Source organism: Ostrinia furnacalis, unplaced genomic scaffold (assembly GCF_004193835.3).
Source record: "Ostrinia furnacalis isolate ACB-3 unplaced genomic scaffold, ASM419383v2 OfSCF4915, whole genome shotgun sequence".
NCBI classification, from domain to species: Eukaryota; Metazoa; Arthropoda; class Insecta; order Lepidoptera; family Crambidae; genus Ostrinia; species Ostrinia furnacalis.
The window spans coordinates 1,201,529-1,227,582 of record NW_021135154.1 but is presented as its reverse complement, the minus strand read 5'-3'; the positions used below and the strand labels follow the sequence as shown (position 1 = coordinate 1,227,582).

The following is a 26,054-nucleotide window of genomic DNA, read 5'->3' as shown; positions in this document are numbered from 1 at the left end:
GTTGTCGCTAATAGGCGGTTTACTCAGAACATATGAACTTTATGACTACGTGTGTGTCCCGGCTCCAGGACACATGTCATTCTGTGTCGGCCGTCAGGTCGGCGGCGCGCGATGACTCTGGCGCAACAATCCGCAGGCCGGCCAAAACAAACATTCGATCGATAGGGGCCACGTATACGTGATTGATAAATAATTTAATTATAGCCCGACTAAGTGCAATAACCTTTCTTTTCAGATTCACCGAGGAACCGATGAGAAGACACCGTCCCTTGGCACCGCGTGAGCGTCCAGTGAGTTCAAGCGCCGCCGTGTAGTGAATGGAATCCCAAGTGTCCGTGTTGTGAACTGAACAGTGATAGTGTCGGCCCTCGGGCCGAGAAGCTGCGACGGAAGATACGGACGCGAGCCGCGCGGGCTGCGGGCCCGCGATGAGCGCCAACAGCTGCGATAACATGACATACTTCTCCAACGCCTACATGCCGGACATGCGAAACGGCGGGCACGAGCACCAGCAGGCGCACGCGCACTACGGCGCCGTGCCGCAGCAGGGCCACGAGATGGACGGCTGCGAGCAGCAGCTGCGGCCGGCGCAGCACCACTACCCCGCGCAGCCGGCGCCGGGCATGCCCTACCCGCGGTTCCCGCCCTACGACCGGCTGGGCTACTACCAGCAGATGGAGCAGAACGGGTACCGGCCTGACAGTCCGTCGCAGATGGGTCACATGGGTCCGAAGTCGGACGGGTACGGGCCGAACGGGCACCAGCCGCCGGCGCCGGCGGTGTATACGTCGTGTAAGCTGCAGGCGGCGGCGGCGACGGCTGGTGGGGTGCCGGGCAGCCCGCCGCTGGAGCAGGCGCAGCAGATGCCGCACCATATGCACGCGCAGCAGCACATGGTGCCGCACGTGCCGCATCAGCAGCACCTCATGTACCCGGTGGACGACATGCAGCACCAGACGCAGATGCCGCCCATGCATCAGCAGTCCATGCACGCGCAGCAGCCGCCCCCGCAGCAGCCGCCGCCGAACACCAACGCGTCGCTGCCCAGTCCACTATACCCCTGGATGAGAAGTCAATTCGGTAAGGATCATTTTCTATTACTTATTACTAGCCTAGCGGTTTATTATTTGTGACATTCAGTCGTAACTACAAAAGGTCGTAACTTATCTCTTTTACGATTATTTCCAATAAGACATGGACCTGTTAGATGCTGAAGAATTCACCCAAAGACATTTCTTTGTAACATGGGCATGTAGCGAAAACATAACGATATTAAAATTGCATGTTAGGTACAATAAGTTAACCTTTTGATATTAAAAACTTCTTAATATCCCGATTAGTGAAGAGATATTTTGTAAGAATACCTATTAATGTAACCCCAAAGACTAGAAGATTGCATCAAATAATAAATAAGACTTTTTAAATATGTATGCTATTCTCAAATTCCATTAAGAGTAAATTCGAAGAGCCTTTTAAAATTCCCAAAGTAATAGAATTGCTGACAGTTAATTTGCAAAGACCTAGAAAAAAGTGTCTTTGTTGAAAATCAGCGAAGAATTCGAACTATTCTTTGAAAATTGAAAGTAAAACCGTGTTTTTGATAGAATTTTGCACAATGTTACAAGTACAGGTAGCAAAAAGGTCATTCGCAAATTCACTTTCGCCCCACGTGCTCATTGATGAAACAATACGCTGGAAACAATAGGCTTCCTTCTATTCGGGTATTATTTATGGGCCGAAGAGGCATTCAAAAGGAATTTCACTTTTCATAAAATTTACAACTCCAGCACAAAAGCGCTCACCTTCTGTTTTGCTGACGCTCCCGCGAACAAAGCGCCCTCTACTCGGCTACCGTCTCCTACTGTTTTTGAATTTGTCTGAGATCTAATTTATGGGGTCTTGCCTGATTTAAGGATTCCATTGTAATTGAGATCATTCAAACGCTGGAATTTCCAAGTTTAAGTTTAGTTTGTGGTTGCGCATCGCTTTAGTGAGTTTAACGTCGGTTCTCTTTGAACTCACTTTTCGAGTAAGTTAGTTCTAATCGCAGTGTTAGTTGAACGCGAGTAGGTAATATTATTCACAAGAAATCTTCGCGAAAGATGGTGATAATTTTATCTTATTAATTGTTCTATAGTTTTTATTATGTAAATTAAGAAAATAGACCCCAAAAGCTCAGGATTTTCATTGATGAATCAATTTGCAGGGTTTTATTTAATATGCCAAATTATCATAATCCTCCACACAACATGACCAATCCCATCTACATTTTCTGTGCCACACATGATAATTTACAAAACGGTAAAAAGTATACTATCATTCATGATAATAAGCTCAAAATATCATAAATAAGAGCAACTCGAAAATCATTAAATAATTAATATTTAAACTAAGTTCAACGAAGCAAAATTGAATACTCAGAAGTTAAGATGAACGGGCCTTTATTCATTAACTGCTGTCGCAGATAACGGAAACTCCACTGACAAGTAGATTGGTAGCGTCAGCGACGAAATTTCAAATAAATTGAATAATTTAAACCAATAAAATTATCAGTCAGCTACCTATAAAATTTAGACAAAAATTATGGACTAAGCTGTCATCGAATGCTAATTCGACGTTTGAACTTTTGACAACCAATAAACGTGTCTTCAGTATTTTGACAAATTAGATTATAAATGCGATAAACACTTGCAAATATTAGATATACTAGATGACAAATTAAATATTAATGTTGTGATATTTTGATTTTTTTGAAACATAACATCCGGCATTCTTGAGCTGCTAAAAGTCTTATAACTCAATTTGCAATGACAGATTTAGTATCTGATGTGTATTGAGCATGTAATGATAGTGTATAACCGGTAATTAGGAATGTGGAATAAATGTCTTACCTACATCTTAGAAAATTCAAAACAGCACAATCCAATTGTCAAGCTTTCATAGTCCAGTCATTTAAGCTTAAATTAGGTAAGAATCTCGGAATTAGAGATACCCAGCTGTAAGTCTGTAAATACGTGTATATTGACACCCTAAAAGTTGTCTCAAAACCTACATATGGTAGGGTGTAAGCAACTATTAAATTTCAAGGTCAACGGTCACAAAAATCGGTTTTTTGCGCTTTTTTTAGAAATATCTCATTTCCTGTGGGTTTTTTGCTATTTGTATTTATTATCAATATTGTAGAATACTAAATTCTCTACAAATTTTGTTTAAAAACTTTTTTTATACGGTGAACCGTTTTCGAGATAGAGGGCGGAGAGCGCGCGGTCACTGCATCACTTCAGGTCTACTTAAGCGGTTTAGATTTTTCATACAAAAGGATTTTCCCGCTAATTCCTGTGGGAATTTCGGGAATTCCTTGTTGTAACTAAGCTTTGAGTTTACTAAGGTACCTACATGCCAAATTTCAAGCGTCTAACTTCCGTTAAGCGTTTAGATTTTTCATACAAAAGGATTTTCCCGCTAATTCCTGTTCCCGTGGGAATTCCTAAGTATACTATAACCTGCCCAGGTGTATGAAGAATAATTGTACCAAGTTTCGTTAAAATCCGTCGAGTAGTTTTTGTTTCTATAAGGAACATACAGACGGACAGACAGACAGACAAAAATTTTACTGATTGCATTTTTGGCATCAGTATCGATCACTAATCACCCCCTGATAGTTATTTTGAAAATATATTTCATGTATAGAATTCTGTCCGTCTGTATGTTCCTTATAGAAACAAAAACTACTCGACGGATTTTAACGAAACTTGGTACAATTATTCTTCATACACCTGGGCAGGTTATAGTATACTTAGGAATTCCCACGGGAACAGGAATTAGCGGGAAAATCCTTTTGTATGAAAAATCTAAACGCTTAACGGAAGTTAGACGCTTGAAATTTGGCATGTAGGTACCTTAGTAAACTCAAAGCTTAGTTACAACAAGGAATTCCCGAAATTCCCACAGGAATTAGCGGGAAAATCCTTTTGTATGAAAAATCTAAACCGCTTAAGTAGACCTGAAGTGATGCAGTGACCGCGCGCTCTCCGCCCTCTATCTCGAAAACGGTTCACCGTATAAAAAAAGTTTTTAAACAAAATTTGTACAGAATTTAGTATTCTACAATATTGATAATAAATACAAATAGCAAAAAACCCACAGGAAATGAGATATTTCTAAAAAAAGCGCAAAAAACCAATTTTTGTGACCGTTGACCTTGAAATTTAATAGTTGCTTACACCCTACCATATGTAGGTTTTGAGACAACTTTTAGGGTGTCAATATACACGTATTTACAGACTTACAGCTGGGTATCTCGAATTCCGAGGTGAACTTACTATAATGACTGGACTACAGCAACGATTTGTCCTGGCTTGTAGCAGCCACACTTACACTAACAACAAAGTTGACGCGTAGGTCACGCGTCTTACATACGTAACTCATATCACAGAGCAAAGTAACTGTTACAAACAGGGGAGATAAGTATTCAAGCAAAGTGATTTCGTTTATAACTGTCGTCTAAATTGCTATATCTACGGGTGTTGTTTTCAGTGGTAGAGCACTCAAAATGACAAAATAAATAGGTATTAATAAATAGTTTGCAATTTCTCTGCTGTCGGTACATAGGGCAGCCAATCCGCCTACCAAGTTCTGGCGACGATGAACCCGTGTCATAACCCTTATCTGCCAGACGATAAGATGTGCCAAATTTGACTTAGCTGCACCGACTGCCAGTTAATTAATATCGAGGCTGGGTGGTCGTGTGATGTAGTTAGTGTGTTTATTTCAGTTTATGACTGTAGCAGAATACATACTAGTACTACGAAAGTGTTTGATCGGAGATTTACGTTTTCTTTGATGGTTTAGACCAGTGGTTCCCAAAGTTGTCTGGGCTACAAGTTTCCAAACTTGGGACCCACCTATAGGAAATTTCGCCCGCTGCCCAGCGATTGGATCGGTATAGGTGGTGTTTCGTTCTAAAGCCAGGGCCCACTCATTGTTCTCTCGCGACGCACCACTGGGTCGCGACCCATAGTATGGGAAACCCTGGTCTAGACACCAGCCAACGTGGTACCGCCCGTACCGTACCATCACAAGTAAGCTACAAAAGGCTAGCTGAGGGTTTGAATCTCGTTGGTGACCTTTTAGTGTGATGATCATTAGCATTAATATCCAGAGTCATGAGCATTTATTACATACTATTGAAACTACCTACATATAATCATGTTTACATATTCTCTAGTCGTTAACGTACAAACGATTAATTTCACAAAACAAGTCTAAATCTTAAAAGATCCTAATAACGGGACTTAATAAAAACTTAGATTAATCATAGGTTAATCAAATCAAAGGTTAATCATAATCATTTGAATTAGTAAATCAAAGAATTGAAACAGCTCTTCATGAACTACGCTAGTTTACTATGCTGATAGACGTTTAGCAGCCAGTACACCCTTTCAAGTGCTTTCATAAAAGACGAGGCAATCACTTGACTAAATACTCCTAAATACGTTGTTAGCGTATGAAAAATGCTGGCCACTTCATCCGAGCAGTAGCTATACTCGAGCTCCTCTCATGGTATCTTCAAGTCGATCCTTCATTAATCTTCGAAAATCGGTTGCCATATTGAAAAAATCGACCAATGGCAGCTTCGCTTGTGTTTTGTTTGAAAATAGAACGCCTGTTTGAACAGACGAATCATTAATCACTGTAAACTTACACCTACTCACCACATGTAATGCTGGGATGAAGTAGGTAAATACATGGCGTTATATGTTTATTGTGTATGTATATGAGCTATACGTCGTAAGTGTATTAGAGAGCTTACATCGTAGGTTAAAACTACGATAAGTTTAAGCTAGCTACTCACTAGGTATCGTGTTTTCTTTACTAAAGTTACTTATTTATTAAGAAAAATGAGTCTAGAGTTCGTCACAATCATTCATTAGCCATAAGGAATGTATCATAGCTTAATTTAATGAAATGAGCGTCGATGACTTATGGCTCGGAAACGTGGCCTCTCACTATAGGCCTTATAAAGAAGCTCAAAGTTGCACAGCGTGCTATGGAGAGGGCTATGCTCGGTGTTTCTTTACGAGATCGAATCAGAAATGAGGAGATCCGTAAACGAACTAAAGGCCCTGACATAGCCCGACGGATTAGCAAGCTGAAGTGGCAGTGGGCAGGGCACATAGTACGCAGAACTGACGGCCGATGGGGCAGCAAGGTTCTGGAATGGAGGCCGCGTACCGGAAAACGCAGCGTGAGACGTCCACCCACAAGGTGGAACGACGACCTGATAAAGGTAGCAGGAAGGCGCTGGATGCAGGCCGCTACCAACCGTGCGATGTGGAAGTCATTGGGGGACAGCAGATTCAGCAGTGGACGTCCTATGGCTGAAATAATGATGATGATGATGAGCGTCGATGGGTCAATTTTAAGGCATATACAAGATTCTTATCTTACGAGTAGACTATAAATATCTTTGGGTTGTTATAATTCATTTGATCCATTTCACGTGGAATCTTGAGTCATTTGTTAAAGGTCTATTTTACGAGAAAAAAAACGCTGTAAAAAGTGATTAATTAGAACAAATACATTATGTAAGATTAAGATTTTTTTAAATTATTATCTTTGCACTTGTTTTTCAATAATAATGACATCATTACCAGTCAGAACTATTCAGATAGACAAAACATTTTGCCAAGAGAAATAGACGGTGCCACGTTTCACCATCAGTCTAGTTGATTACATGTTTATTCAGCCAATTAAATCTGAATATTGCTTACTGAAAGAATCGTGATGATGCGTAGACCATTACTTTTGATATTTATGATCTGTGTGCCTGTGTAATTTGATTTAGAAATATTCTTCATTATTTAATTAAATCTTCATCATTAGTTAACTCACCACTCCGCCATGACTAATGTGTCTAGGTATTGTTGATAGGAAGTTATGAGTATTTTTGAAACTTGCGTTTGAAATACAAAACTCTACTTGCTCAAAATAAAGCATAAGTTCAAACCAATGCAATGGTCCAATTTTTGGAATGCGACCAGTAGGAAGTTTGGGTCTGATCTCTAATCGGATTTTTTATAATAATAGACCTAAGATTCTGATGCACATTTTCTAAACCTTCATATTTTTTGCACCGCCTTAGCCTCTCTAATTGACCTGTGGTTGACTGGCAGAGAATGCCACCTGGCATTAAGTCGGCCACTGTACAGTTTTATGTGCAAAAGTAAAAAATATATTTAATGTCATTTAACTCGTATAAAGATTACAGCATCTGAAACTGACAAAAATAGAGTCATGTATAAGAGTTTATACTAATAACTTACTTCTGAAAAGATTCATTCACTTTAGACACACTGCTCTTAAATTCACTCTTCAACTCTAACCTGAATTAACCAAAACAGACTATTCCCCATCATAACGTCACATTAATCCGCGTTCAAATTCATTTACCTCTGATATAGCTTGTCTAACGACACAGAAAGATAGACCTGGCAGGTCCGAGGTAGGCTCGATAGAGGTGGGAACGGGAATATAATGCCGCCCCTCGCACAATGCGCTAGGTTACGTTTCATTGTACAGATATCGCGGAGGCTTTTGTTGGCCCGATGATTGAATAGGTATATTTGTAAGCGCCAGCCACTGATTCGCTGAAAGGGACGTGAAATAAGTCAGCGGTAAACGATTTTGTTTTTCGTGGTTTAGTTTCTTTGGAGGGAAATTGCAGGTTTGGATGTTTGAAATGAGATGAAAATGCTAGGGATGTTTTCTGGGTATAAAGCAAGAGTTTCAATTTAGTCCATCAGTAATTAACTTATCCAAAAATACTCGACACGTATTTTTTCAATTTTTCAAACTAATGAAAATTGAAAGAGATAAAGCGCACCAAATTTCAAAGGAAGAGGCCCGTGAACTTAAGGCGTGCTTAAAAGTGTAGCACTTTGTGACGTCACGCGGAAATTCAAGGCATCACAGCTTCGTAATTACTTGTTGGATTGACAAAAATATAAGTCCAATATTTTTTTATAATGTCATTGACGGACTAAAAGTTTTGTTTTATTATTATTAGCCTATTGTATCATCATCATCAACATATATTATATATATTGTATAGCCGTCCTTATTCTGCTCTAGTTGTGGGGCTTATTATGTAAATCAACATACGTGTAAGACGCAATAATTATGATAATTCCATCAATTACTGTTAGAGTTTACTTGTTACCTTCGTAATTTATCTGTAAAGCTTTCACAAAATTGATGCAAAATAGGCCCAAGATTGTAAAGGTCCTGTTTCAGATTGATTATCAGTAATATTGTGGGGTTTAAGAATGTAAATCGACGTAAATATGTGTAAAACGTGATAATTATGATTATTAACATCAGTTACTGCACTTTACTGCTGTGCAATAAGTTAATATTCGTAGCAACTACGTCGTAGCTACGAAACATTATTTAGACTTTTGCAGTCTTTTTGCAAAAAAAGTTTTTACAAAATATTGATTTTCATTATTGATAGTCAAGTTAGGGGGCCACCCCTAACACCCTGCTGTTGGCTTTAACTTAGTAGCTTACAACTTTATGTATTTTTTTTACTAGAAAATCTTACTATGTTTTGAACTTACTCTGTCTTTTCCGCAACCTAAAACTGTAAACACTCCTTTCATTCGAATAAAACGCTCTGGGATTCGATTTTTTCACCTTTCTCGATAAAATGTAGTGATTACTGGCTTCACCGATAAGTTCTTTTGTTGCGTGTCGAGTCGGCGCTTGATCGATGCTCGATTGCCGATATCGAGGCGGGACAAAGGCGCGAATGCATCACTAGATAGGGGTTCCGATCATTCAGGGTACTCATCTACTTTTCCCTATAGAATTTTCCGTTACAATTAATAACGTGGCGATTTTTCTCCGGTGATTGTTTACGTCATTTGAAATGTGTGTAATGAATTTGGTAGCAAGGAAGACTTGTGTAAAGCTTTATCGCTATTACTTTTAAACTTTACGGACTGTTTCGATTATCAGGTTGAACTGGGATTGAGAACTCAACTTTAGCAATTTTCTCATAGCATCTTACGTCATATGTGACGTAAGAAACATAGGAAAAAGCAGCTTTATATCATTTGTGTACAATTAATTGAGACAAAATATTTAAGTAAGCACACGTTCACCTGCTGTGTACCACACGTGTACCTACTGGCCACCTGAAAAAAGAAAATGAAACTTTTTATTTTGTTTTTCTATCACTCAAAAGTACTTTTAAAAAGCTCTGGCCATCTAAAATTAATCAGTATAAGAAAATTATCACTTAATTGAGTTTTTAAAAATACTGGCCGCCTATAAAAGTTATTTAAAAAGAAAACATTAATTTTCCGTTACCGACAAAAAGCGATCGTTTTCATTGTGTTACAGATACCAACTTCCCCTATTTACACGTTTATTATTTGCATAAACATTTCTTTGGGGGGTGGTACAAAAATAAAATTTCTAATTCCGTAGTGGCTTCCTGTTCGCCCCTCGGATTGACTTTGACGAATGTTTTTGCTCGGCTGATATTATTTTAGGAGTCTTTTTGTGTGCTGTTTATGGAGAATACATCGTAATGACTAAATCTTGGAATGTAGAGACAGCTTAAATGTATTGGAATGTCTTAAATAGACTAATGTTATGTGTGTGGATAAGTAAAATTTCTGGTTTATAATTACATTATCTATTTTTATTATCTAGTTTACTTAACGTTATTGTAGTCTAATATTCATCAAGTTATTACTTATCTAATTTACTTATCATTATTGTATTCTTAAATAGATTTAGTTGGACTGATTTATTGTGATTTTTAAGTATGCTAAAGTATTAACTTCATTATCATAATCAGGTACTTCATTCATAACACCTACGAAATTGTAAAGAAGATTACGAGTATCATAAACAAGCAAAATATCTATATTTAGCATTCGTTATAATAAAAAGTTATGCAAAAAACTCATGTTCATCCAAAAAACTAGGATACATAATCTACAACCACAATCCGGAGTAGATTACGACAAAAAAATAAAAAATAAGGGCAACAAAAAGTTGGGAGCTTATTAAAAAACCATTACCATGTTATAATTACATACACCCACATCCAAAAGACCAATCCCATTAATATTTGTCTGGCATTGAGTCACGCACACCAACTCACGCGCGATCGCTCAGTCATTGGACGCACACATCGACACTGTGTGCAGACGTGATCGTAGTTTTGAGTGTGGTTTGGGGTTGCCCACTGTATGTCTTTTACCTTTATATTGGCAGATTTTTTTATTTGGTGTAAAATAATAACAAATTCAGATTCTTTATTAATAGGTATGTAGACCCTTTTAGGGCTGGACATAATGACACACTGAATGAGTGTAAAGATACTTAAATATTTTCTTTTATCTATCGAATTACACAAAAAGTAACATGCTCTACATCGAAAATAATTATTTTGTTTCATGCATCTTGGTACTTAGTTCGTTCGTTCGTTTGTTCGTTCGGTTGTTTCAGCCGAAAGACGTCCACTGCTGGACAAAGGCCTCCCCCGTGGATTTCCACTAAGACCGGTTGCGCCACTCGCATCCAGGCGCCTCCCGCGACCTTCACCAGATCGTCGGTCCATCTAGTGGGAGGCCTGCCCACGCTACGTCTTCCGGCTCGTGGTCGCCACTCAAGAACTTTCCTGCCCCAGCGGCCGTCAGCTCTACGAGCTATGTGCCCTGCCCACTGCCACTTGATTTTAGGGATTCTGCAGGCTATGTCAGTCACTCTGGTTCTCCTACGGATCTCCTCATTTGTGATTCGATCACGCAGGGAAACTCCGAGCATAGTACCTACTTGGTACTAGGCATGAAGATTATTGAGTGTTTTCTTAATTTACCAAATAGTTTACAGAAGATTAGACAGTGAATTAAAAATGGGGCATACAAGATATTAGTCCTAATCAATACGAGTAGTATTCTATCATAAGGTAATTTAAGATTACATAACACTTGACACGATTTTCTGAGCTATCCACTAATGATATCGAAACAGCCTATCTCAATTAAATTAGTCTTATCAATTACCCCAAAGTTGCCCGAAGTACATAACGGGGAGTTGCTCGTCTCAACCCTCAAGTCGCTATAAGTTCAGACCAATAATTTCCCGAACTACGTACTTTTACTTTGAAAGTAAGTTGCGTCCAATTAACTGGCAACATTCTCCGAGATCTTATATCCCTTTCGCGCTTATTCCCCTTTCCTTTCTCACCCGAGGTTACGTTAGCTTGCCCCACATTAATTAAATGCCAGGATAGAACGCCAATCAAACTTTGACCGCTAAGCCGATGGAGCCGCACTTATTATGTGGTATTAAAATTCCATTTTTGTATCCCAAATTGAAATGGATCCATAACATTAATGTAATAACCACTAATTGGTCAACCGAATTACCGTGCCCTCGGAAGCGCTACTCTACGTTACAATTACGACCAAAATGGGCGCCTATTGAAGCGGAACAATCATTCAGTCATTAATGATTAAACCTCGTATCATTATTTCGGCACAAAGGCGTCGCATGACGCGTACACATGTGCGAGTGGGACATAAATCATAACGTATCTTTATATCTACTTATGCGTAGGGAGTAGCCTCGTCGATAGAGAAGCGGAAAAAAGCCCCCCGTTTCCTGGCCGGGATCACACATGACCGGCCTGTCTATCTGCCAGACCCATGTCAAATATTCTCTGGAGCGGAGACCGCCCCTCTCGGCTTTTGGGGGGCGCCCCCTGGGGCTCGCGTCCCGCGGCGAGACTCATCTTGGCGCTCTAATGCGATCCGCGCCCGGTATTATGTCGAGATGAATTTTTACCCACAACTTTTATTTTTCTGATTGCCCTCCCAGTATGTTAGGTCACAGCGTACCCCGTGATTGAATATTTTCATTAAGATTTTCGCCGTGGCGTTGAAAAATCGCCCGCCCGGCACCTTTCATAACTTTTCACTTCGTGATCCGACGCAATTACTCACTTTCTATCGCCTTCTCAAATATTCATTCGTGCTTTTCCTGCTGCAAATTATAGTAATGGCCCGAACAAAACTGGTAATTAGCCTCCGTGTAGGGAGGGCTTTCATTTCTGTAAAAGCAATGCCTGTTTGTGTTTTAATATTTCAGAAATGATGGCTTTAATTGGAAGTTTTAATTTCGTTAATGGTGCTATTGATGTCGATGTTGTAATGGCATACTAAGTTGCGAATTTGTGAAGCTGGGGCAGTATTCGTTGCCAGGTCGTGTAGGTATTGTATTGGGAGATCGGTGGCGGCTCAGCAGGAGTAGCGATAGGGCCGTGTCGACAGGCGGAGCCGCGCGGCGCACAAAGCTGCGCCTAACAAAGACGTCACCGAGCGGCTGACTGCGACGCGGAGTTATGGCACCCATTGTGCACAACAATACCCAACAAACGAGTTTGTATAAGCTATTAGGTACGCGCATTAATATATATTTTTTGTTCGCCCGAAAATTTAGCATTCCATTACGAGGGAGAGAAATGAAACGCCCGCCGCATGAATTATATTAAAATATATTTGAATATTTCATTTGACACCTTTTTTGCGGGCGGAATTTCGTTCAATCCCGGTCGGGCCGCGTAATTTTTGGCGTACACTAAAGCGGAGTTTTGTGAATAACATTCCATTTGGATGCGAAACACGACGCGTATCAGCGTCGACACAACACTGACTGATGGCGTTGGTTCACGATATAAATTCTTTTTGAGATCCGGCCGGATTTGAATGATATAATTCCTATGTGAGTAATAATGCGAATGCTTACACGGCCTTTTCATCAACTGAAAATGAAAAGAGAAACGTTCTGTCCGTCCGCGTAAATGTTACGGTCATGAGACCGAAATATGAAACAAAAGAACGACGCTTTCGCAATATGGTTATTTCGTGTTGTATGATTTGTCGACTTTGTTTCTGGCAGTATTTCAACTAGCAAATGTTTGTTAAAGATATTAGCAATCCCATGCCTAAGGTCGTAAAGTCGAGGTTGTAACTGGCGTGTATTTTTTTGGTACTCTTCCAAGACTAGGAACTAAATCAGAGCGCTAAAGAAAACAGCTTTCTCCCAATGTCTCTATCAGAAATTGTGTCGAAAATTGGGTTAGTAAAGTGTTTTATATAATGGTATGAGTACGGAAAAAGTCATTAGGCATATGGCTATGTTGTAATAGTAGTTACATATAGCGAGCCCGCCCAGACCACTGGAATGATTAATGGTATATCAGAGCATGAAAGCCGGCCATGTTTTTTCGTGTTTTTTTGTTTTCCGTTTAGTTCCGCTCCCTGGTTTCCTTTTCTGTGTTTGATCGATCTGAAGTGTAATTATTTGATAAGCATCGAACAACAATCGCTGCCCGACGAATTCGAAATGGATTCGGAATAACGTTTACGTACGTTTCGGACGGGAAATTTATTAAACATAATTAATAAGTACTTGGCACCTAATTTGTAAGATGCGTGGTTGCGAAAGCGAGTGGTTATCTTTAGCTACATTTATTTTAGGTCCATTAAACATGATATATTCTGCGAATGCCATTTGGACAAAGAGGTGTACACTAATTAGTAATATGAAAAGTTGGTTTTATGAATACTGTCTGGTATTGAACTATAAAGTATAATAACTTTTTTAACTGAAATATATCTATATTATAAATGCTATATATAACGCACTGATTAATAACGAATACACGGAAACTACAATACCTACAAACTTACAATTTGGCAGGTTTCTTATAGGGTTTAGACATCCGGGGGGTTGGAAGTTTGTATGAAAGTCCTATGTTTTTACGCGTACAAAGTCGCGGGCGGCCGCTAGTTTAACAAATTACCTTCTGTATCGTCGTATGTATCGTATGTATCAATTCCACAAAAATAAAAATTAAACATAAAGTCTAAAAATATATGAACGAAAACATAACAGTTCACATGGTCTTGTAATGAGCATATTTACATTAATCATGTATGGTGGCCGTAATTATGGGTTCGCGTGTGTCATCCATCGCAGTTCTTTATGTTATCAATGCCAACAAATTACTATGTGACACACCACAGTATGTAGAACTTAAACCAGTATAACTACTTCCACAAAATCGCCTAATAGTTGGAGTCTAAGATTGATTTACTTTTTTTACTTACTCAAGACCCATCTTCTTTATACAATAATCTGATTGGGTACGTAATATCATACTAAAAGAAAAACAAATGAAACATTTGCTATAAGACATATCTAGACTCGTATGACAACAACACCACAACACACAATTCGACAGCTGCACACGTCTAATTCTTGTTGCAAAATGGAACTTAACACAAGTACATAAGATGACAGTGTTTGTTATCATCTGACGTCCGACTCAAAAACAGATTAAATCCATAGATTTTTTTTATGTGACAGGAGGCAAACAAGCAGATTTGATTGATATTTATTGGTATTGATTGGTCCAAATATTGAAAGTTGAATTTCGTTTTTCCTCGATAAAATGAGTNAAAGGAAACGCAAAGCCTCCTAACCCACATTTTCATTACTCAGTATAGTTATCACTTACTTTAAGAAATCTGGTTTAGTCATACTGTGATGTGTTTACACTGTGGCCTTTCGGTTCTTTAAATTGTGGTGGCCCTTGCGGCCATTACATTGTCATCAGTTTTCCAGCAGCGTTTTTGTGGTTTCGTTCTTATAGTTATGTTATGTAACGATAGAGATAAGACATAATATAACATGGTCATTGAGATTAAAATGTCACACAATACGGTCTTCTTCTTTGACAATGCTTCTTTAATATTAGCTTTGAAATGACGTACGTATGTGTGCTCTTTTACGAATTGCATTATCGATGCTTTAATTTTCAGTAGATTTAAGTCCGTATTTACCTAGATATGTATTACGACTTCTTATTCTCGATTTTATCTGGCGCCTTACAAATGTTTTATTAATTTCTACAGCAAAAAGCAAGCATATTAAATCGTGGTACATAAATAAAGCTATCAAACACTTGAGGTATATTTATTATTCCGTAATTTAAATATCAATTAAACTCATTACGATGGACCGACCTTTGGTACGAGACACCGTCGGAAACCACCAATTTTATTTACGACGTGCAAGCGTTTAAGAGAAATTGCATTAATATGAATACCCGTTTGATATCGTGTACGATGTTGCAATACACTGAGTGGCTGGTTCGAGTCAAAAAAACTTAAATAAACACACTATGTAAGCTAAAAGGGCTTTTGCACCCCAATGATAAGGTCACGTTTCGTTTGGAGGTGAGCGAGAGAATATGTGGGTACGCCCGCGTTGAAATGTATGAAATTGTAGGACATGAATTATGGATTGTCGATATCGCTTCAAGCTGTTGCAGTATTTTTTCGTGTACCGCGCGATACCGCAACGAATTAAATTAAAAGCTCTTTTCACTTGTCATCCGTTGATGAATTCGGTATTTAGGCGTGCGTGGACGCTGACGGTTATTACATTTTAACGCGTGTGTAGATCGGAGTTTTTGGCGTTCGAATTTTGTAATATTGCCTTTTTTGGTTGATGTTTGGAATATTTATGAACATCGTAAGTTGTAATTCCGTTGCTGAATGGTTTTGATAGAGACGTGGATCTTAAGAACCTTAATGCCTACTTAAGTAGAAAATTAAATTGAGCTGCTGAGTAGTTGAGTCAGTAATCATCATCATCATCATCATCATCATTTCAGCCGTAGGACGTCCACTGCTGAACATAGGCCTCCCCCAATGCTTTCCATGTTGATCGATTGGCAGCGGTCTGCGTCCAGCGCTTCCCTGCTACCTTTACGATGTCGTCGGTCCACCTTGTAGGTGGACGTCCCACGCTGCGTTTTCCGGTACGCGGCCTCCATTCCAGAACCAATACTTTGTAAAGAGTCAGTAATCAATACTTTGTAAAGATTGGGTTTAGCTCCTTTCCATGACCTGGTTTCTTAATCAACTTCTTTGGTTCAAAGAATAAGGCTAAGTTACTTGAGCTACGAAGTTAATATAGTGCACTGACATGAGTTTAAGATAGTTTTTGGATAATAATAACAGAGGTCACAACCTTGGTATCTTACTTTATGACCCGCCATAGGCGTTTGACATTTGACTTGAAAAAGAATGCCTCAGGTGAGACTCGAACCCATGACCATCACCACATCCTCAGAAGTATATTTACAACGTTACAAACTTATTATTACAACACATTGCTTATTATTTGCTTCAAATCGATTCACTTTCTAAACTAACATACACCAATGTATCATATTTGCTACATTAGGACAGTTACAGATTACTTACCTGCCTCGGATTATTTGTAGTCGTGCTCGAAGGTGACTAAACAAAACTAAAGCCACGTTCACACGGTGCGGTGTGCAAACAGACTCGCGTCCGGGACCCTTTCAGCCGTGTGCATGGGCCCTATCGCGTTGGTAATCAGTACAAATGCGATCCAAGATAGTAGCTCGGAGCTTGCTCAATATTTTAGCACGCCTTCTATCCAGATAAATGTAGTCCGACCTTTAGGTCTAAGAAGATTAGTTTCGACGATTGTTGAATGCTCCCAGTTGTTGCTCAATACACGTGGCTGATGCTGACGATATTTATAATGAGGTGTAACATACGGTCTTGTTACAAATTCAAGTCTCTTAAAGTCATCGGATAGTTTTTTTGTACAGTCGACAGTACATCCGACGAAAAATAGCCCCTATTTATAAGATGCTACAGTCTTAGCTTGATGAGCCGTCGTCTATACAATAAGACTAAAGAAGACATTTTCAAACGTTTCTATCCTAAATTGAAGAAAGGCATAGGTATGCAATGAAAGCTCATAAAAGCATTTTAAGTACATTTTGCTTTTAAGAGCTTTTCATTGCATCTATCTGAAGTTTTTCTCTACAGATTAGCAATTGAAACGTACCTACATAAATGATTGAAAGTTTTAAATAAATCAAATCTACAAGTTTCTTAATCTTTATTATAAAAAATCTAGATGAGATACATGGATTAGTTCCTATCCAGCTTAACACTGATGCTAAAAAACGTTCCAATAACAAAACGCGATAGCGCGCGTGTCCATACCGCGTCCCGCGAAAGTAAGCCGGGCCCGATTCTGTGCCCTCCCCCGATGATTTATGGCGGCCCCGCCGACACATGCAGCGCTGCGCCCGACGCTACTAAAGCTGCGATTTTGGTTGAAGATTCGGGATTGTAGACGGGCGGGCGAACGCCGCGGTTCGGACGCCGCTCTGGTTTGACCTTGGTAGAGACGGATAGGGCGATTGCGTGATTAGGGATTAGACTAAAATTAGTAGTCTAAGCTATTCCTACTAGATTATCTCACATTGTTTTAGGTGGTAAAACAAAAGTTACCTATTTATTACACGCTTTTTATGTTAGGATTTGATTCTGATAATTTTTTGGAAAAGTTCCCTAAAAATGCTTTGATTTTTGATTTTTATGGGTGATTTGTTTCATTTTCTATAGCTAGATAGTTTAGTGTATACTCGTACTTCGAAATATCAACTATCTTCGAATTTACAAAACTTATTGCAATTTAATGTCTTAACAATCTAGCTAGCTCTCAAAAACAATACAAAAGAGCACTTACAGCTATTTCCTCCCAAGAAAGTGATTAAGCAAAACTCATCAACCTAATTAAAACAAGCGAAAGCAGAGCGCCCGCCCGTTTGTCCGGGGCTAATAAACGCCGTACATATTTATATCTGACCTAAAAACATTTAATAGCAATACCTAACCTAAGATGCGAACGTCTCCAACGTTGTCCCCTTAATGCTCTTATTACGTACGTTTAAATCTGACGGCGGGATCATGTTTTATGCATCTGAGAGCGCGATGAAACCNTTTAATTACGAAAAAACTACATGCTATATTTCCCAAACTGGCACACTGCCTAATTATATCTAACATTACCTTTCACCTAAAAAATATTTCACCAAGTTATCTCTAATAGCGACGAAGCAGGATTTTTTTTAACTTCAAATGCGATTTCCCAAAAATCACCATTTTCGACTTAACTCCGTTTTCACTGGGGGTACAGATATATACGCCAGTCTAATATATAAAGCCTCAGAAGGGGATTTTATGAGATGGCTAGCTGAGTTTATTTCAAAATTTTCGGTGCTATGGAAGATTTTTGAACAACATTTGGGTAAAGTGAGATTCCTTTTCAATGACATGCTTCAGTCCTTTACGACCAAAGTACCCGAAATTATTTGTTGCGCCAATGTAGAGAGCTAAAGTCATATTAGTAATTTTATGAGTTATTAGCTAAATTCAGGAACCAATGTCGTTAAAAGTATTAGAGACATAAGTCTATAGTGGCTTTAAATACAATATAGAAGCGTCTAAACAGTGCTTCACCTAACTATTGCTATCGAAGACAAACTTTAGGGGTGTCTCTCCAAACATGGGAACACCGAACAGTATTATGATTCATAACATCCGAATCCGTACCAAATGTTCATTGAACAATGCCGTCTGCATTCTTGAATGCGTCCCAAAACCGAGCGCAGGCGATGAGGCTGTTATCAATTTCGCGAGCAACAAGTGGCCAATAATTTTGAATCCGTTGCAACAGCCAAGCCCGCTGTACCCAATGGACTCCTATTTCACGTTTCTTCCAGAAAAAAGAAACGATCCCAACCGGTCAAAGGCTATCTACGTCAATGACATTACATTCGCCACCGCATTTGTTACAATCACAAACGGCAACAAAACGTTCAGTTTGTCATCGGCCACAGCTTTTTTCCTTTTTACGAGCTTATGAATATTGCCGTTCGAAGAAATAGCGCTATTCGCAATGTAATCCCCACTCCGTGTTTGTATTTCTTCGAAGTTTGCGTGTTTATCTTGTACGGCAAGTCGTTTTGCGTGTTTCAGTTGAAAAATCAACTAACTTTGGCTTTGTTGCTTGCAAAAGTTCATTTTCAACTGTTCTATTTCTATTGGAGTACACTCTACGTAATGTTGACTGTATAAACTTGCTTTTGTATAAGCAATCTTTATATTTGTTTGTTTAATCCAATCGAAGTTCGAAAAGAAACAGTGAGACAGATTCAGAGTAGACATGTCTATTAATGTCTTCCATACAATGTTAATGAAGCCAGTCTGATTAACTCCAATATAAATGACAGCAAATTAAGCCATTCCTCTGCGTATTTAGCAAAGATTGAAGATCAACGCACTTTGATCTATCAGTCAATTAAAATGTCCAAATATTTCTATCAACTGTCACTACCGTTAACTCCCGTTGATTGAAGATAATTGCAATACTTAAAGTCTTACAAATTAAGCTTCTACGATATTTGTCCAGACATCTCACGATAATCGATTAATTTCCTTAAGTCAAGTCGTAAGAGACGTGCAGTTTCAACTTCGAATTTGTCTTTTTTTAATTCAAATAAATTACAGTTCAGAGCATCTTCTAAACCGTGTATAATAGGCTTCGCATCTTCCCCGAAGAATAATGATTACAAAATGAAAAAGGCCCGCGGCGTCTTAAATTATTTTAATTGGCTCCGGTAGCTGTTCGAATCGCGTCTCAGCTCGGGCACGGGTACGGACGCGGCTTATGACATATCCTCATACGTGTGCATTCGGAATAACATCATCCAGATAAACATAGCAATCAGCTTCTGCGTCTCGAAGATCATCTCATTAAAGGGCAGTTTGAAGCTAAGAATAACTCAGGGATGCTACTTTAATCTGTTGGTATTTGTTATTAAATTGTCGTTATACAACGTGTAATGTTATTTTTTACTACGACTGAATGTATTATTAATAAGGGTATCATAAAAACGAGTTATACGATTGAAACGACAGCAATTTTGCAACAATTACAGTTCTTTTATTACTAAGATGACTACTGCCCCTGCTTTACATAAACATCGCAACTACCGACAGTCGAGAGAAATGCCCAACAAGCAAAAACAATTAACAAATTGATAAGCTCAAAACAATTTTCAATTAACTCCGCCGGGAGTGTTCGCCGTTTACAAATAACCACCATTTATCAGAAATGCCTATGCAGTTTTTAACGTCTGGCCCGTAGGGTTGCCTCACGAAATGAACAAGTTTTGTTTTTCTATTTTCGTTTATTCACATTTGTTTTCATGTCATTCCAGAGAGGAAGCGGGGCCGGCAGACGTACACGCGGTACCAGACGCTGGAGTTAGAAAAGGAGTTCCACTTCAACCGGTACCTGACGCGGAGGAGACGGATCGAGATCGCGCACGCGCTGTGCCTCACCGAGCGGCAGATCAAGATCTGGTTCCAGAACCGCCGCATGAAGTGGAAGAAAGAGAACAAGACTAAAGGAGAGCCCGGCTCCGGAGACGAGCCCGACAACATGAGCCCGCCGACGTCGCCGCAGTAACCGGCCAGCTCCGCGGTCCGCAAAGGAACCGATCCAAATCCTCAACGAATCGTTCCCGTGTCCATTTTAGTTTCGTCGTATCGTTGATGTTGCGTTGCTTCGGCGTCATGGTGAATCTGAAACTAACGATCAGACCGGAGTTACTAGAACAGTTTAATTTGTATAAATTGTATGTTGGACTTTTCATGATAATATTACATTATAACTAATACGTAACCTAGTGATTACGAATAAAGAGTAATGATAGTGTGATGAAGAGATTTTTACAGTTGTTAAGTATAAATTAATTTATAGAACAATCTCAATACCAATAATTACCAAAAACGCAGTATATAATAATTAGTAAACTGCATGAACATTTATGTGATTATATAGCTGGATAACTTCTGGATTATGAAATTTATGATTGGTAACCATGATGTAAATTTTTTGACAAAGTGCTTAACATAAATTTTCCTTTCACACTTTGCCCCTTGATGTAAATTCGTTCACTTACTTTTAGTACATATTTTTTACCAAATCTGTGTTCCTTTTGTCGTATTGTTTATTATGATGCAAATAGAGTATGGTTTCAATTCTATTGAGCACTTTGTACAAAAATCTACAAAGTTTTTTTATTTCTCATTATTTTGATTCACAAAACCATAAGGACCTCTTATAATTAACCATTGATAAGAAGGCAATTAGTATCCATATTGTTATTATTTAATATATTTGATGTTTTATTTCTAATTAAGCTATCGAGATACTATTCTGTACATACATGATAATTTTAGAATTTGTAATGTACAATTGTTTTAGTGTGAATAATATAATTGAGATTAATTTGTGAAACAACGATTTTTCGCGTTTCAAATTCTGAATAACGAGTGTTTATTTTGTGAAACTTATCTGATTTTTACTATTATGATTCTACATAATTTGTAGTTTTGGAAAGGCCAGTTATACAAGTGCAATGTATACGATTTTTCGATGACACATATACGTAATTAATACTGATAATAACGTCATAGGAAATCTATTATTATTATTGTAAAATGTTACGAGATTGAAACATAAAATATAATTTAGATACAAATGATTGTCGTGGTTTTCGATGATCTTTGATAAAAATTCTATATCTTGAACAAAATGAATGTAGTGCCATTCAATGGGATGAAAATCTAAAAGACATGGACTTGGAATCATGAAGGACGGTAGTCGGATAAGTCGTTCACGACTATGTATAGTAATGAAACAAAGGTTACCTTCAATTTTGTAGGTGCAGAGAATCTTAATAGTTGATACTTTATTTGAGTCTTTTACGGAACGTATGAGGTTATATGTACACAGTATACCAAAGCTAGGAGATAAACTGCTGGTTGTTAATGTTTACTTAATAAAGAGTTATGTAAAGGTGCAGACGACTCGTCACCAATGTCGTCCTACCAGACACCGTTTACTAAAGGTATTTTTATAAAATCATTGCCTATGGAACCCAAATACGTAAAAGAGATATCGTACATTGAATATATTTACTCGTAACACGATAGTATTACGAATATTATTAAATTGAAGAGTGAAATTGTGAGGTTGGTGAACATTTTCAGGATTCACGTTATACGTTTTTCTTAATAATGTAAACTATTTGTAAATTATTATTTTTTCAACTAGATTGTAACTAGAGAATGTTTTCTAAGAACTCAGTGAGCCGGTTTCATTTTATAAATATTTTTCTTTTTAATTTTGTGCTGTGTTCGTTAAGTAAATGTAAATTGTAATAATTGTATATTGTCGATAATATTCAATATTTATTTATTGATTCGCTTAATTTACGTTCGCTTACGTGTATTTGTTTCTTGTCTTTCATTGGGTAAGTGGTTTACTCGATCGCTGTCTGGCTGGGATGCATTTTTGTTAATTATTGATTAATTATTTTTAACTTTGCTCAAATATCACATATTTGTGTTGTATATTTTTATAGCAGTAAGGATTGTTTTGTCATGTAACCGTCAAGAGTAATGTGCGTTCCAAGATGTATAGTTTGTACACGTATTGTATATGTTTTGCTGACACCAAGTGCAATTTGTGAACTAAATTCTAAACGATCCCTTGCCAGATAGGAACTCGACTTTTGACTTAACTAAATTCAGATTAGGTTTATGTCGAAATTATTAAATTTAAGTTTCGATCGTTAGGTCTACTGAACTGTCCTCGAATTTTTGAAATTAGGTTTGTAGAAACAAATGGGAAGCCTAATTTGAATTATTTTATTTACCATTTATGTCCTATCGATTCAAAATTTATGAAATATAACTATAATTAGTAACTTAATAAGGTTAGGCGAGACGATATTGTCATAAATATATAAATACATGAAATTAATAAAGCATAATGATTGTATTTAGAGATATTTTTCATTTTGCCTCCCATACAAAACTAAGTAAAACTACTTAAAGCTTTGAATATCAAGATTGTTAGCTTTAAGTAAGTAGGAAAACACAACTACAAGCTGTAATGTGAAAATTCAAAGATATCTGCATTTTTATTTACGTTAAGACATTTCAAATACAACTTTGATACGTTCTACAAATAGAACGTCCCATGCCGGGCTCAAGACAACGTTATTATAATACGTTCCTAACGACAAAATAATGATTCGCGTGATAGGCGCGGTTCCTTCCGTGTCAGACACGGGTGATTGCCCCCACCCTAGTCCAAATCTCGAAATTACTTTTGTTTTTTTCTGTTCCAACACGATACTAGGTGTGGCCAGCCAGTAATGCGTTTTTAATAATCCCCTACCAGCGCTGAAGGCGGCCATTATTCGTCAGAACTAATGCGAATTTGACAAGTTCGAAATTGGCGCCATTACGCACTTTAAATGGCGTGTCTGTTTCGCTGCAGGAAGTTTGGTGCTAATTTCGTATATGGCAAGGACGTTATCCTATAATTTTTTTTTTTTCATGCTAGGCCATTTTAATCCCTATTTAATTTTTTGTTCTTTGTGAAGAACATCATGTTATTGCTGATAATAATGATAACAAAACCACAATAAAAAGCACACGGGTACAATTCGAACGGATACAAACAATCCAATTTCTTTCAATTTATCATCCGTCGTATCTTGACCCCTATTGCGTATGAGATTGTCGCCAGAAGTGGGTCAGACGAATTGGTCGTCATCCTCGACGTCTGATAAGTGTGATTGATGTCATATGACCATATGGCATTGCACTTGCCTTAGAGTTCATGGTCACGACGCTGATAAAATGTATCAACATATTATTTCTTATATTAAGAAATTATAGATTCTTTATTTATTTAGATTATTTATTCTCCATATAGTGTTAGATGCTAATTAGAAGTCTCATAAGTATTTGGAGAAATGGTTATTTTTAAAGTCCGTAACATTTTTTTATGAACTAAGCAATGTAGGAATATTAAAAGTTAAGCAATTTATTGATTTTCTAGCCAATTTAGTTAATAAATAATTACTATCAGCATTTATTTGATGTTTTTATGTAACTGTATAGTAATTGTTTTTTTTTAGATTTAGTTTGAAAAATATAAATAACAAACAAATAAAAATGTAATGACGCAATTTATTAATAGATAAATATTAATTGCTGAATGAATGTACCTGGTACTACTCATATTGTGGTTATTGCTCTTCTTTTCTAATTGGAAAGCGAACAAGAATATTATTGGCGAATAATAAAAGAGTTTTACTCTAAACTCAATATTTATAAGTTAGGTCAAATAATGTAAATTTTCATGATATTCCTGAATTTTTGTTTTCTGACTCCTGTAAAGATTTGTGAAAGTATCTTAATTAACAAGCTGAATTTCAACTGCTAAAAATATTACCATAAAAATCTTTTTAAATATTCTATGATAATAAATTTACTATCAATTAAAATTCTTCCCAAAGTTTACAAACTCGCTCGTAACATTGTAAACACGCTATCGATCAACTGGCATTTAAATATATCCCACTTTGGATTCCAAAACAAATGAACGTCTCCAAGATTTCTTAAAAACAAATGAACATCTCCCAAGATTCGCTGTCCCGTGATAAAGACTTAAATCATCAGCAATTTTTCACCTGCGTCCTTGCCTTATAACATTCAATTTTATTGACTGCAATAAACTAAGGCAATGGTTAAACCAGCGCCGCTGTATCGATGTAAACACCTCGTAAATATCACCCCTCCTTATCACACTCGCAGAAAAACTCATTGGGGGAAGCGAGAACGTCGCGTGGTCTTCATTTAGGTGGAACTGGAAATAGTTTATGAGATCTGAAGACTGCAACTTGCCGTGCGATTGTCAACCTTGTGCTCTTTGAGTTATGGTCGGTTATGGTTGAGTAGGGTTTTATAGCTTTTAAATGGTTCCTTAAATCGCAATAACAATTTGTTTATAGCGGAGCCTTTGTGGGAAGATGTGTTAATTTATGACACCTATTATTGTGTTTATGGCGATTTGATATTTTATCACTTTACAAATGTGCTGTTTAGTGGTTGTAATTGAGTTGTAAAGACATAATTGGGCTTTAAAGGATTATGTTTATGGGTTTTTAATTCCTTACATTAATTAAGAATTATGTGTACATAATATGTATCTTTTAAAAAACTTTAAATTTGATTAATCAAAATTATTATACTTCAAATAGATTGTAGAATTTTGAAAAGAAGCGTAATCCTTTCAGTCTGTGAAATAGACTCAAATAAATTTAATCAAAATACAGTTATTTAGGCATGTGTTGTTTATTAGTTGAAAACAATCTGTATCTTTAATTTTAAGAATAATGTTTAAATATTTAACTGACACTCCTTTTGTATGCTATTACCACGTGCCAATCTATAGCAGTTGTAAAAAATCTCATTCATTTGTTTAAAAAATCTCAAAAATCTGACTCTACCGAATTTCGAAATTCAAATTTTGGCGCGCTACCTGCCGCCATTTTGTTCTGGGCGGTGCCCCCGCTTGCCCCGCCCCCCGCCGACCACTCCCACGCTCGAGCCACTCGGACGCAGCCCAACTCATTTGTTATAGTGTACAGTCTACCAAACAGGTTTCTACCTGAGGTGGGACGGTCTGTATTTATTTTGTTAGAAAATATTTGATGATGGCCGAAACTTCTGCGTTGGTTTAGTTTATCTAATCAAAATAATAGTACTGAAAAATATGATATTTTAAGCTAATAAGATTATTTTTTGTTTCATACTGTATTTCAAGCTTTGAACTAAAAATTTATTTTGATTTTGCAAGCTTTTTTAACATACATAAGTGACTATGGTTTAAAATGAATAAATTAGATGCAAAACAGTTGAAACAGATGTAAAAAATAATATTTTTGTAAACGTTCAATGTTATAAGTAGTAGCAACATACAACCCACAATAAAAACTGAATTTTCGAATTAAGTTAGGTTTAATAACTGTGTAAAATGGTTGACGAATAAGTGGATATTTCGATATTTGGTGACAGATTACACAAGTTTAAACAACAATAACATCGGCAAAATTGATTTTAAAAAGAAAAATCCTGAAATTACACATTTTCCAAGCATTAATGTACCACATGCGTATGCGCATATGATCACAAAAACGT

General features: G+C 37.5%; 1 protein-coding gene across 5 annotated transcripts in view; it reads left to right on the top strand.

Annotated features, from left to right (window-relative positions):
• LOC114360186 (homeotic protein antennapedia) overlaps positions 1-22,822 on the top strand; it is a 218,286-nt gene extending 195,464 nt beyond the window's left edge. For all 5 annotated transcript variants that reach the window (XM_028314780.1, XM_028314777.1, XM_028314781.1 and 2 more), the window contains 2 exons: positions 236-1,080; positions 20,207-22,822. In XM_028314780.1, the coding sequence (XP_028170581.1) occupies positions 429-1,080; positions 20,207-20,457 (903 nt within the window). In that variant the 5' untranslated portion in view covers positions 236-428 and the 3' untranslated portion in view covers positions 20,458-22,822. The remainder of the gene's footprint in view (positions 1-235; positions 1,081-20,206) is intronic.
• The last annotated feature ends 3,232 nt before the right edge of the window (positions 22,823-26,054 follow it).